Source organism: Solanum tuberosum, unplaced genomic scaffold, assembly GCF_000226075.1.
Source record: "Solanum tuberosum cultivar DM 1-3 516 R44 unplaced genomic scaffold, SolTub_3.0 scf00665, whole genome shotgun sequence".
Taxonomy (NCBI): domain Eukaryota; kingdom Viridiplantae; phylum Streptophyta; class Magnoliopsida; order Solanales; family Solanaceae; genus Solanum; species Solanum tuberosum.
The window spans coordinates 94,966-106,703 of NW_006239579.1; the positions used below are offsets into that span (position 1 = coordinate 94,966).

General features: G+C 35.9%; 2 protein-coding genes across 3 annotated transcripts in view; both read left to right on the forward strand.

The window, feature by feature from the left end:
* LOC102591334 (tRNA (guanine-N(7)-)-methyltransferase non-catalytic subunit wdr4) overlaps positions 1–2,434 on the forward strand; it is a 5,767-nt gene extending 3,333 nt beyond the window's left edge. For both annotated transcript variants that reach the window (XM_006366609.2, XM_015304995.1), the window contains exons 6-10: positions 158–236; positions 802–858; positions 1,151–1,254; positions 1,353–1,413; positions 1,687–2,434. In XM_006366609.2, coding sequence (XP_006366671.1) covers positions 158–236; positions 802–858; positions 1,151–1,254; positions 1,353–1,413; positions 1,687–2,082 — 697 coding nt within the window. In that variant the 3' untranslated portion in view covers positions 2,083–2,434. The remainder of the gene's footprint in view (positions 1–157; positions 237–801; positions 859–1,150; positions 1,255–1,352; positions 1,414–1,686) is intronic.
* A 1,664-nt stretch (positions 2,435–4,098) lies between these two features.
* LOC102591661 (cullin-1) lies at positions 4,099–10,347 on the forward strand. The gene is made up of 19 exons (XM_006366610.2): positions 4,099–4,249; positions 4,359–4,458; positions 4,539–4,724; positions 4,837–4,884; positions 4,984–5,187; positions 5,286–5,363; positions 6,292–6,381; positions 6,513–6,593; positions 6,705–6,764; positions 7,160–7,189; positions 7,277–7,363; positions 7,786–7,935; positions 8,028–8,083; positions 8,182–8,302; positions 8,392–8,553; positions 8,889–9,032; positions 9,100–9,318; positions 9,426–9,593; positions 10,001–10,347. The coding sequence occupies exons 1-19, from the start codon at positions 4,113–4,115 to the stop codon at positions 10,100–10,102; spliced, it is 2,223 nt and encodes a 740-aa protein (XP_006366672.1). The 5' UTR covers positions 4,099–4,112; the 3' UTR covers positions 10,103–10,347.
* Positions 10,348–11,738: the final 1,391 nt, after the last annotated feature.

The window sequence follows — 11,738 nt, forward strand, 5'->3', positions numbered from 1 at the left end:
CCCCCCCAAAAAAAAAAGAAGAAGAAAATAAAAGATAGATGAAAATATTTTGTTGAGTTTTGAACTTCGGCATGCATTTCCACAGGAAGAAATTCTAGTTTTGACAATGCTTACTGGTATCATGGTCATGGCTCATTTATTATGTCTCAATTGTCAGGTTTGTTTCCTGCCTTGCCTTCATCTGCAGCCAGGATTCCCAGCAGTGGTATTTGCTTTCGGGAGGTGGTGATTCAACTGTGAGTAAATTTTTAAAATGAGCTAAATTTTTTTTAACTCAAATCACCTTTTTGCGCCTTTTAAGGCTCAATTTGGAAAAGATAACAAATGTCATCCTCTGCATTTGGCTATTGATCCTCTCTATTTAACACTAGCCGGTGACCTAGCAACTAAGAAACTAAAATCGATCTTTTTTATGATGGTATTCGGCCAACTTGCATGCACCTCGATTATTCAATTGTGTAACTGCCCACCAAAGCTTTGGCAGATGGGAGGAAATCACCCTTTTTTTTTTCTTTTTTTTTTGTGTGTGTCTGCTGAAATTTAAACCTGAGTTTTCATGATTCTCCTCCAACTTCATTGACCAGTGACTCCTAGGCCACACCCTTGAGTTCGATACTAAACAAAATTGGCAACGTAAACGACAAATACTTTTTTTAAGTGTCTAGTTAAATGAAATTAATTACTTAAGAATTATATGAGCATTTTATTTCATTTTCATTTTTTTATCTACTTTGAGGCATATTCTATAAGGAGTTATAATATCATGCAACCGTTGCTCTTTTTTTTTTTTCTTTTTTCCAGGTACGCTTGTGGGACTTCACTTGTGGTTCTCTTCTCGATACCTGTCATGTTGGAGAGGTAGCTTCATCTCTTTTGGAGTGAGATACTTGATAGATTTAATTTGGTTTTCTCTCTCCATCACAATAACCAATTGGCTGATTGAATCTCTTGCTAGAAAATAAATCTTTAGTGATTTGATTTGGCTGATTTTCAATCCATAAGCATGTGGTGATTGTGAAATAGGGCGTGAAGCGATCGATCTTTCTTTGTTCCATTTCCTTTTTTCCTCTACGTTTCTTGTGTTGAAACAAGAACTGCATTAAAGCTTTCATGTTTAGCTTAGTTCTTAATTTTCTCTGCAATTGTGAAGACAGGACTATTACAGTCAAAAGAAGGAATAGATGACAGGTTGCTGGCTGTCACTGATCTCTGTGCCACTCCTGGTGGATCACTAATCGCGGTGGCTCTTCAGAGGTAAGTCTCTCGTTATGCCAACATGTTACCTTTTCATCCTTTAAAGAGCTCTATTAATTTGTTCTTGAATCATAATACCTTTCTCCGTTGCACTGTAGCTTAGCAGGCGTCATGCTTTTGAGTTGCAACCTTTCAGCTAAATCTCTCCATGTTGCAAGAGTAGGTTCCTTTACCACCATCTCTGAATCACAAAAATCTATTTAATTCTGAAGGAAGGGAAGCCTTGGAATAACTGGTGAAGTTGTTGTCATGTGACTTAGGCCACGGGTTCAAGCCGTGGGAACAGCCTCTTGCAGAAATGCAGGGTAAGGCTGCGTAGACCCTTGTGGTCTTGCCCTTCCCTGAACCCCGCACATCACGGGAGCTTTAGTGCACTGGGCTACCCATTTTTTTTGTATTTGTTTAACCTTTTCCCTTGGATGTAAATTCCAGGTGGTTCCAATTCCTGGGGAGACTTTTATTCCCACAAGCTTAGCAGCTGCCTCTTCATCAAATCAATTGTGGATGGTCATGGGTGCATCAAGTCTATGTACTTCTGATTCAGCACCTTTGGCTCGTGTGAAGGTTCTCAATGGTTTCTGCGAGAGCAACCAGGACTCTGTTGAGCAGGAGGCACGTGTCTTAGAAGATAAAGATTTACCAGGTAGTGAACAGCTCCTTCAAACGTTGCAGGGGAGTTCGTTCATTGAGAAAGATGCACTATCCGCAGCTGCAGAAGCAGTGAAAAGAGCTATGTGTAATCTATTAATCAAGAAGCAGTACCCTTCTGAAAATCGAGAGTTTAGAAAGAGAGGGAGGAACGACAAGAGAGTAGATAAGAAAAAATGAGAGCAGTGGACAAAGTTACCTGGTATCTATGCTGGTGGGAGGTTATCAAAGTATTTATAGACCGAATTGATTTTGCTGCCAGCAGTGAGCAAGGTAGTGGCCTTCCAGCTCAAACTCGTAAACAGTTCCAATGATGAAAGAAATCGAATTTCGCCTTACTGTGAAGTAGTTTTTTTCTGCTTTTAATCACAATTTGTGATATGATATTGTCTACATTGTTTGCGAATTGTTCACCCTCATTGTAACTTGTTTTAATTATTTACCTTGCATTAGGTTCTGGTGCTATACTGTAGCTAATTTTGCTGCTTTTGATATTGCCATAATTTAAAAGCCTTCATTTGCTTTGTTCAAACATTGATAAACCTTTCCTGTTTGAAATTATATTCAGTGTTTTTTGATTTCTAGTTAATCTGAAGGAGCATTTACAATTTTGGCCGTGGTGATTTTAAAGTTGGGCATAATATTTAACGTGTAATGTGTACAAGTAAGCACTTAAACTATCATAAAGAGAATGTAGACACGTATCTCACACAATTTGCCATGTAGAACGTTTGTGTTTAGTTCAGAGGTATTTTTTACCAGACCATTTTTCTCACTATATTCTCATTAAAACAAACTATAATATAGTTAAAAGAAATTTATGATAGTGAAGACATTACATCAATGTTTTAACAACTACTATAAAATTTTTGAAAAATATAAATAGATTAGTAATATTAACTGTGTTTAAAATTAAATCCCAAGCGAAGTTGAAGGGTATATTTGTCATTTTCCCTTGAAAGGAAAATAAGCATTACAGTTAAGTTGGTTAGTATGTGAAGTTTAAATAAAAATTGACAAGAAAAGAAATAGAAGGAATTCCACATCTTGTAGCGCCATTTTTGGGTCTTCATGTTGCTACTTTTTGACGATGCGATTTTTAGGCTTTTTTCTTACAATTTCAACCAAAATACAACCGAATTCCACGCATTCATGTTTTATTTATCTCCATTTGCTTTCTTCAATCGATCACCATTTTTCGTAAGTTTGAAAAAATCCATTCACATTTGCTCAAGTTAGCATTCGGTCCAGTACGATTTTCGCTCTCTAATTGAACTCATTTTGCTGCTTCTTTTATAAACAGTTACGACAAGCGGATCTACAATTTGAAGTTTTTATTAGAATTGAACTCACTGTTCTTTTGAAATTACGAGATCAGAATCTCATATTTGTTGAAAGTTTAGTGATTATTTTTATATACAGTCATCATTTTGCTTTAACAATTAGCTGAATATCATAGGCGGATCTAGGATATGAAGTTTTTATTAGAACTGAATTCACTCTACTTTTGAAATTACGAGTTCAGAATCTATTATTTTATTGAAATGCTAATGTTATATTTTATATAAATGGTCTGAGTCGAAAGTACTACTGGGTTTGGTTGAATTCGTTTTGGTTTAACAATTACTCGAATAACAGAGGCGAATTTAGGATTTGAAGTTTTTATTAGAATTGAACTTACTGTACTTCTGCAATTATATGAGTTTGGGATCTGATATTTGTTGAAAATTTCAGTCATTATTTTTATATATATGGTCTGATGTCGAAAGTGAACTCGTTTTGCTTTAAAAACTACTTGAATATCATAAGCGGATTTAGGATTTGAAGTTTTTATTAGAACTAAACTCACTCTACTTTTGAAATTACGAGTTCAGAATCTAATTGTTGTTGAAATGTTTGTGATATTTATATTGGTTTGAGTCGAAATTGAACTTGTTTTGGTTTAACATTTACTCGAATAACAGAGGCGGATCTAGGATTTAAAATTGAATTGATGTTCTAAAAACTGTTTTTTTGTTGTTGTTGTTGTTTAGATGTTTTATATCAATATGTATTTGTAATTTGATCATTGTAATAGCTTTTTGCATGTTCCTACAACTACTATATAACATTAATCAGCCAGACTTGATGCATTTCTTTTAGTATGAAATGTCTTTTTATTTGTGGTTTCTAATTGTTATATTAGATCGTATTAACAAGAATTTTCCAAGATGGAGGAGACGGAGGAGAAGACTATCGAGTTGGAGGAAGGAATGGAGTGTGTTCAAAAGGGACTTAATAAGTTAAAGATAATCATAGAAGGAGAGCCGGAGTCATTCACCTCAGACGAGTACGTGATGCTCTACACGTATCCTTGGCATTCCTTGAGCTTAGACTGCATGTTTTCTTTCTTAGTTAGTCCTTTTCGATTATCACTTCTATTTGTCGAACATGTTTCTCCTTAATTTGAAGCATAGCACTATCTATAACATGTGTACTCAGAAAGCACCTCATGATTACTCTGAGCAACTGTACGATAAGTACAAAGAAGCAGTTGAAGATTACATCATTACTATTGTAAGAACATTTCGCTATCTCAATCTCATTGTTTTGTGATGCTGTTCGAAATAGTAACCAGTCTCCATTTGCTCCATTAGGTTTTGCCTTCTCTGAATAAGAAGCATGATGAATTCTTGTTGAAGGAGCTTGAGAAAAGATGGGCATCTCATAAACTTATGGTCAAATGGCTTTTAAAGTTTTTCCGTTATCTTGACAAGTTTTTTATCAAACGAGCTGAAGTCCCTGCACTTAATGAAGTTGGTTTGAGTTGCTTCCGAGATCTGGTTAGCTTTTGGAATGATTATTCTGCTGTTTAATTTTTCTTTACTGTATTTGTCTTCTCTGAGTTACTATTATGATAAAGTCTCTTTATATCGTTGTGTTTGTTGATAATAGGTTTATCATGATGTGAAAGGTAGAGTTACAGATGCTGTCATAGCACTGGTAAGTGTTTCTTTTTTCATTTTTTTTTTCTGTTAGACTCAATGTGTTCGGATTCTATCTGCTAGATATGAGGCTTATTGAAGTATCGTTTTGTATCAGATTGATCAGGAACGTGAGGGTGAGAAAATCGACAGAGTATTACTGAAGAATGTGATAGATTTGTATATTGATATGGGAAAGGGAAGGATGGATTATTACGTTAATGACTTTGAAGAGGCAATGCTTCGAGATTCTGCCTGTCATTATTCTCGAAAAGCTTCAACCTGGATTGTTGAAGATTCTTGTCCAGAGTATATGCTAAAGGTAGAAATGATTTTCACAACTCTTTCACCTCGAGAATTGCTCTTGTATTCCATTTTTATACTAGAATAGGTTCTAACGCCCGTTCTTTGCTGACACAGGCAGAGGAGTGCTTGCAAAAGGAGAAGGATAGAGTGTCTCATTATCTGCACTCTAGCACTGAGACAAAACTTCTTGAGGTCAGTTTTGGAGTTTCACAATTATATCTGTGTTATGTCATGCGATAGCTAGTAGCATCTTCCATCTCGCCATACATTATGACATATAGATACACATAAAGCCTGAAAAGGTTCTCATTTACAAATGAATGTGTTACGAAGATACACTGTTATATCTTGTACTATAACAACAACAACATACCCAAAGTAGTCTCACAAAGTGGGGTCTGGGGAGGGTAGAGTGGACGCAGACCTTACCCCTAACTCAGAGAGAGGCTGTTTCCGATAGACCCTCAGCTCAAGGAAAAACAGTCCAAAGTAGTCCTAGAAAAAGAAGTAACAGGAGTACAAGAAATAACAGATAACAACAAAAACAACAGATAGTAACAAAATAAAAACTATAACGAAACAATATGAACAACATATAGTAACAAGATTGAAGGATAAGAAACTATAGGAGCAATAGTACGACTAATAATATGAACGGACAGCAAGACTGTGCACTGGTACTATAACTGATGCTTGATAAAATTTCTATGTTCTCTAGAACCTAAAGAAGGGAAGAATGAAGGGGTTACTTTTGTGGAGTTTTGTCAGGTTATTGATGTTGTGTACTTGATTGTATATGTTTCCCCTTGGTAACAGGTAAGGATTTTGTTTTACAGAACCTTCTTTTTTGAATGTTCTTTATTCCCGGACAACCACGGTTATAAAAAAAAAAAAGAATGTTCTTTACTGTTGGGAGAGGGAAGAGCGGATGTGTCTAGTGTTTCGAGAAGTTGTACCTCTTTGTCAAGTATTAACTGTTCTATTACTTATGGAACCTTATCTTTCTTGAACCAAACGCACAAATATAATGTTTTAGTTTTTACTCAGAAAGAGTCAGTTGATTATATTTCTTTGGTTGGATTTATTTTTTTCAAAGCTGAGACCAACATTTTTGCTGCAGAAAATGCAAAATCAGGTATTGATTACATATACCAATCAGTTGCTTGAGAAGGAGGATTCTGGATGCCGAGCTTTGCTTAAAGATGAGAAGGTATTAAACCCCCACCCCCTTTTTCTTTACTTTTTTTCTGTAGAACATTATGTGCTTAATTGTTTTTATGGATCTTACATTGTATTTGAGGCAGTTTTGCTTTTTCTTATTCCTCCTTTCTCCCATCACAGGTTGAGGATTTGACTCGAATGTATAATCTATTCCACAAAATTCCTAAAGGGATAGAACTAGTAGCAGAGATTTTTAAGCAGGTAGTTTAATCATCCATACCATATGATGAGCAACCACCACTTCAAGATTTTGCTTTTCTTCTTTTTGTTCCGATTTGGGACCGTGCAATTTCTGATGGTACATATTTGCAGCACGTAGCTGCTGAAGGCATGGTCGTAGTGCAACAGGCTGCAGATGTAGCAAATAACAAGGTTTGATATCCAATAACCAAAACTTGTGCTTTACTTGACAATGTTGTATGTTGACTTTACGATTAGCTTCCATTAGCTCCTCTTCTTCGATAAAGTTTTTTAAGCTTCAGGAAAAAAATAATGCCTCATTTGAACACTATGAGAGATGTTTTTGTATAAACTGTAACAAGACAAGGACAAGGTAGATATGTATCAGCATCCCAATCTTAGAAAACTTTCAAAGTTCCCAAGAAACTAGAATCTGAGTGGAGTAAAAAGCTTTTGCAAAATAAGTAACATATATCTGAAGTTGGTTTTGCGACTGGCTATGCTTATGGTTTCCAAGTAATTTTGTTTTGCATTGTAGTTTATTGGTGTTGTAATTTGTAAATGATGATATGTATGTTCTTCTACAGACCGAAAGCTCGGGTGGTTCACAGGAGCAGGTAAAATACTATCTGCTATATTGTGAATAGAGGTCCATTTTATGTAATTGTTAGTTGGTTCAATGATGGACCCATCTCTTCCCTCAGGACTTTGTCAAGAAGGCATTTGATCTGCATGACAAGTATATGGTGTATGTGAAAGGCTGTTTTGCTGATAACTCTATCTTTCACAAGGTATTCCAGTTGTTAACCATTGTGTGTTGATCTTATGATGTATTACTTGAGATGTTATTGTAAAGAAATGGATCTTGAATCTAACTCTTGAGGTGGAGGATTGTCTAAGTGCATGTAAGGAGTTAAAATTCTTCTCATCCCACCGATGTGGGACTTAACACCCGACCTCACGCCTAGGAATGGGCATCTGGAGCGTGGACAATTTAATATGGGGGGTCCAACATCATAAATCATAAATTGGGATGTACCTAACTCTGATACCATGTAAAGAAAATTGTTAGATGTGATATGGTAAAGTATACATATGAGCTCCACAAGGATAAATGTGACTCTTACAAGGAAAAGTGTGAATATAGAAGAACTCAAGCATCGTCTTCACTCATTCCCCTACTCGCTGATGTATAAACTCTTGACTTTCATAGGCTCTGAAAGAGGCATTTGAGGTCTTCTGTAACAAAAGTGTTGCCGGCTCTTCAACTGCGGAGCTCCTTGCTTCTTATTGTGATAATACCCTTAAGAAAGGTGGGAGTGAACAACTCAGTGACGATGTTATTGAGGATACATTGGATAAGGTATGCACAAAATTTACATCCCTCTTCATTTTGGTGGTCAAAACTTCATATTCTTGCTCTAACACCGTCAAAATGGTTTACTTTTTGTGTAGGTGGTCAAGCTTGTTACGTACATCAGCGACAAAGATGTGTTTGCTGAGTTCTACAGGTTTGAATCTACTGCCAGCAGTTCTTTTAACAAAATCATTTGAGTTGATTGTTACATGTTTAACCATTTGGTATGCTAATTGTCTTAATGAATGATAGGAAGAAGCTTTCTCGCCGATTGCTTTTTGATAGAAGTGCCAATGAAGAACATGAAAGGCTTATCTTATCAAAGCTAAAGCAGCAGTGTGGTGGACAGTTTACATCCAAGATGGAGGGAATGGTTAGGATAGTTTAATGGACTTCTAAAGTTTTTGTCTCTTCTCGTCCTTTGAGATATCTAAAAAACGGTTGGTTGGAAATGCAAAACAGGTGACAGATTTGTCATTGGTGAAAGAAAATCAGACCCACTTTCAGGAATATATCAGCAACAACCCTGCAACAAATCCTGGAATCGATATGACTGTCACTGTTCTTACAACTGGATTCTGGCCTAGTTATAAATCGTGTGATCTGAATCTCCCTGTGGAAATGGTAAGATGTGCTTCTCTTGCTATCCATCCATACTAGTAGTCGTAGTATCCCTCCTGTGGTTTCTTGTCCTTCAATATCTGTTACTATATATTGTTTCTTGTACTTCAATTATCGTATTGTTTAGATGTAGTTACGACCCAAAATGCTTTGTTATGCTTTCACTTCCATTACTTCTTTTTGGACTGTTTTTTCTTGATCCAAGGGTCTATCGGAAACAACCTCTTTATCTCTGAGGCAGGGATAAGGTCAACATACACTACCCTCTCAAGATCCCACTTTGTTATGTTGTTCTTATTTTTTCTGAGCTCTTTGGTTTTGTCATTCATTTGTCTCAGGCAAAGGGTGTGGAGTCCTTCAAGGAATTCTATCAGAAAAAAACGAAACACAGGAAATTAACATGGATATTCTCATTGGGACAATGTAACCTTAACGGAAAGTTTGAACAGAAAACTATTGAATTGATTCTGGGAACTTACCAGGTGATCGATTTGTCAAGTATTTCTATTGCAAATATGCTGTTGGATTAACATTTTTTCCTCTTTTCAGGCTGCTGCACTATTACTGTTTAATGCTTCTGATAAATGGAGTTACTCTGACATCAAGACTGAGTTAAATTTGGCTGATGATGACTTGGTCAGAGTGCTGGCATCTGTGTCATGTGCCAAGTACAAAATTCTTAACAAGGAGCCTAGCGGTAGAACTGTTTCATCAACTGATCATTTTGAGTTCAACTCCCAGTTCACTGACAAAATGAGGAGGATTCGGGTATAGATACTTGAGAACTTCACACGTTACTCCACAATGATGTTTTTTTTATGAAGGTATACTTGGGAACTTTTACTTTAGCAACACGACTTGTTTGTACCTTTCAGGTCCCTTTGCCTCCTGTTGACGATAGGAAGAAAATGGTTGAGGAAGTCGGCAAGGATAGACGTTATGCAATTGATGCCTGTCTGGTGCGTATAATGAAAGCCAAGAAAGTTCTAACTCATCAACAGCTAATTTTGGAGTGTGTTGAGCAGTTGAGCAAAATGTTCAAGGTAACCACAATTTTTCAACCACTTTGGATATCTAAACATAGTAGGTTGTCGAGTATTCTCGTACTTCTAGTAGTATAATATAGGTATTGCATAGTTACTTTTTCTCTAATCTGTATTAATATCTGTTGCTACAATTGTTTTGTACATTGTTATTTTGTTGTCTCGTTTTCTTTCTTTTACTTTCCTGCTTTTTCTGAGCCGGGGGGGTCTATCAGAAACAACCTCTCTGCCCCCACAAAGGTAGAGATAAGGTCTGCTTACATCCTACCTTTTCCAGACCCCACTTATGTTGTTGTAGCTTCGTTTGGTAATGCCCCAAAATCCAAATTTGAAATAAGTACCTCCACATTGGACATTACATTTACTAGCTTTATCTCAGTCTGATTCTTGAATTGTTACCTATGTAGCCTGATGTCAAAGCAATCAAAAAGAGGATCGAAGATCTTATCACTCGAGACTACTTGGAAAGAGACCTGGAGAACACGAACACATACAAGTACATTGCTTGAGGTGCTGATCTCATACCTGGGCTGGTTGACATTGTCTGCGCTTGACAATACATCGAATAAGTACTGCTAGTTTCTTGGTTGTAGCTAACGCGTTTGCAGTTTCATGTTGACAATCACTGCACCTTGCCACCCTATATGAATAGGAAACTTTTTGCAGTCTTAGATATCACTACAATTCTTCGCAGTATCACTATGTATTCCCCTTGTTCTTATTTGTGGAATGAGGATCTTTGTATAAGTCTTATGTTTTGGTGGTTGCAGTAATGCCAACATTTACAATTAATTGTTTTTTCCTTGCACTGTACTCTTCCCTCACCCAAATCTAGTCCGTCTTAACTTTTTATCTAAGCAATAGCGGATTCAGAATTTAAACGTAGTGGGGTCCTAAGCAGAAGTTGGAGTTATGAAATGTTTGTCTGATTCAAGTCACTATGGATGAAGTAATCGAAATGACAAGTGGTTATGATTGCGGAAACAGAGAAAGTGAGGGACCAATGGTTACATTTTGAATCAAGTAGCAACAAGTTTGAGTATTACAACTATAGGGTGGGGTTGGGAAACAAAGCTTTGTAAACAACTTACTTCCTCCTCCCTTACTTCTTGGCGATTAGTGTAATTCGACTTTGAAACTCTAGGTTCTACCAAACCCGCGAATAACACAATTCACCATGGTAAGAATGCTACATATAAAAGGGAAAATACTCTTCAATTTTGCGATTTAGAACTTATATATTTCTTATTAAAAAAATTACCACATATATACCATCACCATTCACCGTCTAACAAATAGAGAATATTTAATTAATTAATAGTCTTTTCCATACAAAACTTCTCCACTTCATTCCAAGTTTCTGATAGAGATGCTATATCTTCAAACTTTTTGAAAATATTCTATAAATAACGCTACATGACGTGAAAAAGACTAAAAGACGTCGAAAATATATGATGTTATAATTTATTGTAGACTTTTCATTTAGTAATATTCAAGAGCCTTGATTTTCAAGTCAAACGAAAACATAATAATACAATAAATATAACAAATATTATTACTTTTTTTTCAAAAGAAACATATTGATAGCAATATTATTTTATATGAACTCAAGCAATGTATTTAAAGAAAATAACCAGATACTTGCTTTTATGATAATTTTACTCATTTATTTTTTTCATCTTTGCTTGCTAGTCTACCAAGAATTCTCAAAATCATATATTATGAAGCTTTTCTTGAACAAAAATTCCTTCATTTGAATCATGTTTTTCTCCTTTCACTGACTGAGTTGTGAGACCGAACCCGAAAGGGAACAAAGGAGAAGTTATCACTCTCTTGAAACAAGCACGCACGAGTTAAATAGTTAATCCATAGTCACCAAAACATCAGCAATACCTTTTGCCTTCAGTTACTGTAACCCAAGCAGCCACAACTGCATCCATTTACTCCATATATCAATTTCTACATTAAAAGATATATAATGATGATGTGAAATAAGTAACTACCTTTAGTGGCTTTCAATAAGGAATATGAAAAAAATTGTATCATAATAATTGAGACTATTTAGGCTTGACTGCGGGTTTCAGTTATTACTATGCTATGTGGGTTTTATTTCAATGAACATGTACTGCTCCTATGTCTGAGCAT

Excerpts from the sequence above, each read along its gene's own strand:
- LOC102591661 (XM_006366610.2), top strand. The coding sequence starts at position 4,113 with ATGGAGGAGACGGAGGAGAAGACTATCGAGTTGGAGGAAGGAATGGAG. Across the intron at positions 8,303-8,391 it reads CATCCAAGATGGAGGGAATG|GTGACAGATTTGTCATTGGT; the intron begins GTTAGGATAGTT and ends AATGCAAAACAG. Across the intron at positions 9,319-9,425 it reads ACAAAATGAGGAGGATTCGG|GTCCCTTTGCCTCCTGTTGA; the intron begins GTATAGATACTT and ends TGTACCTTTCAG.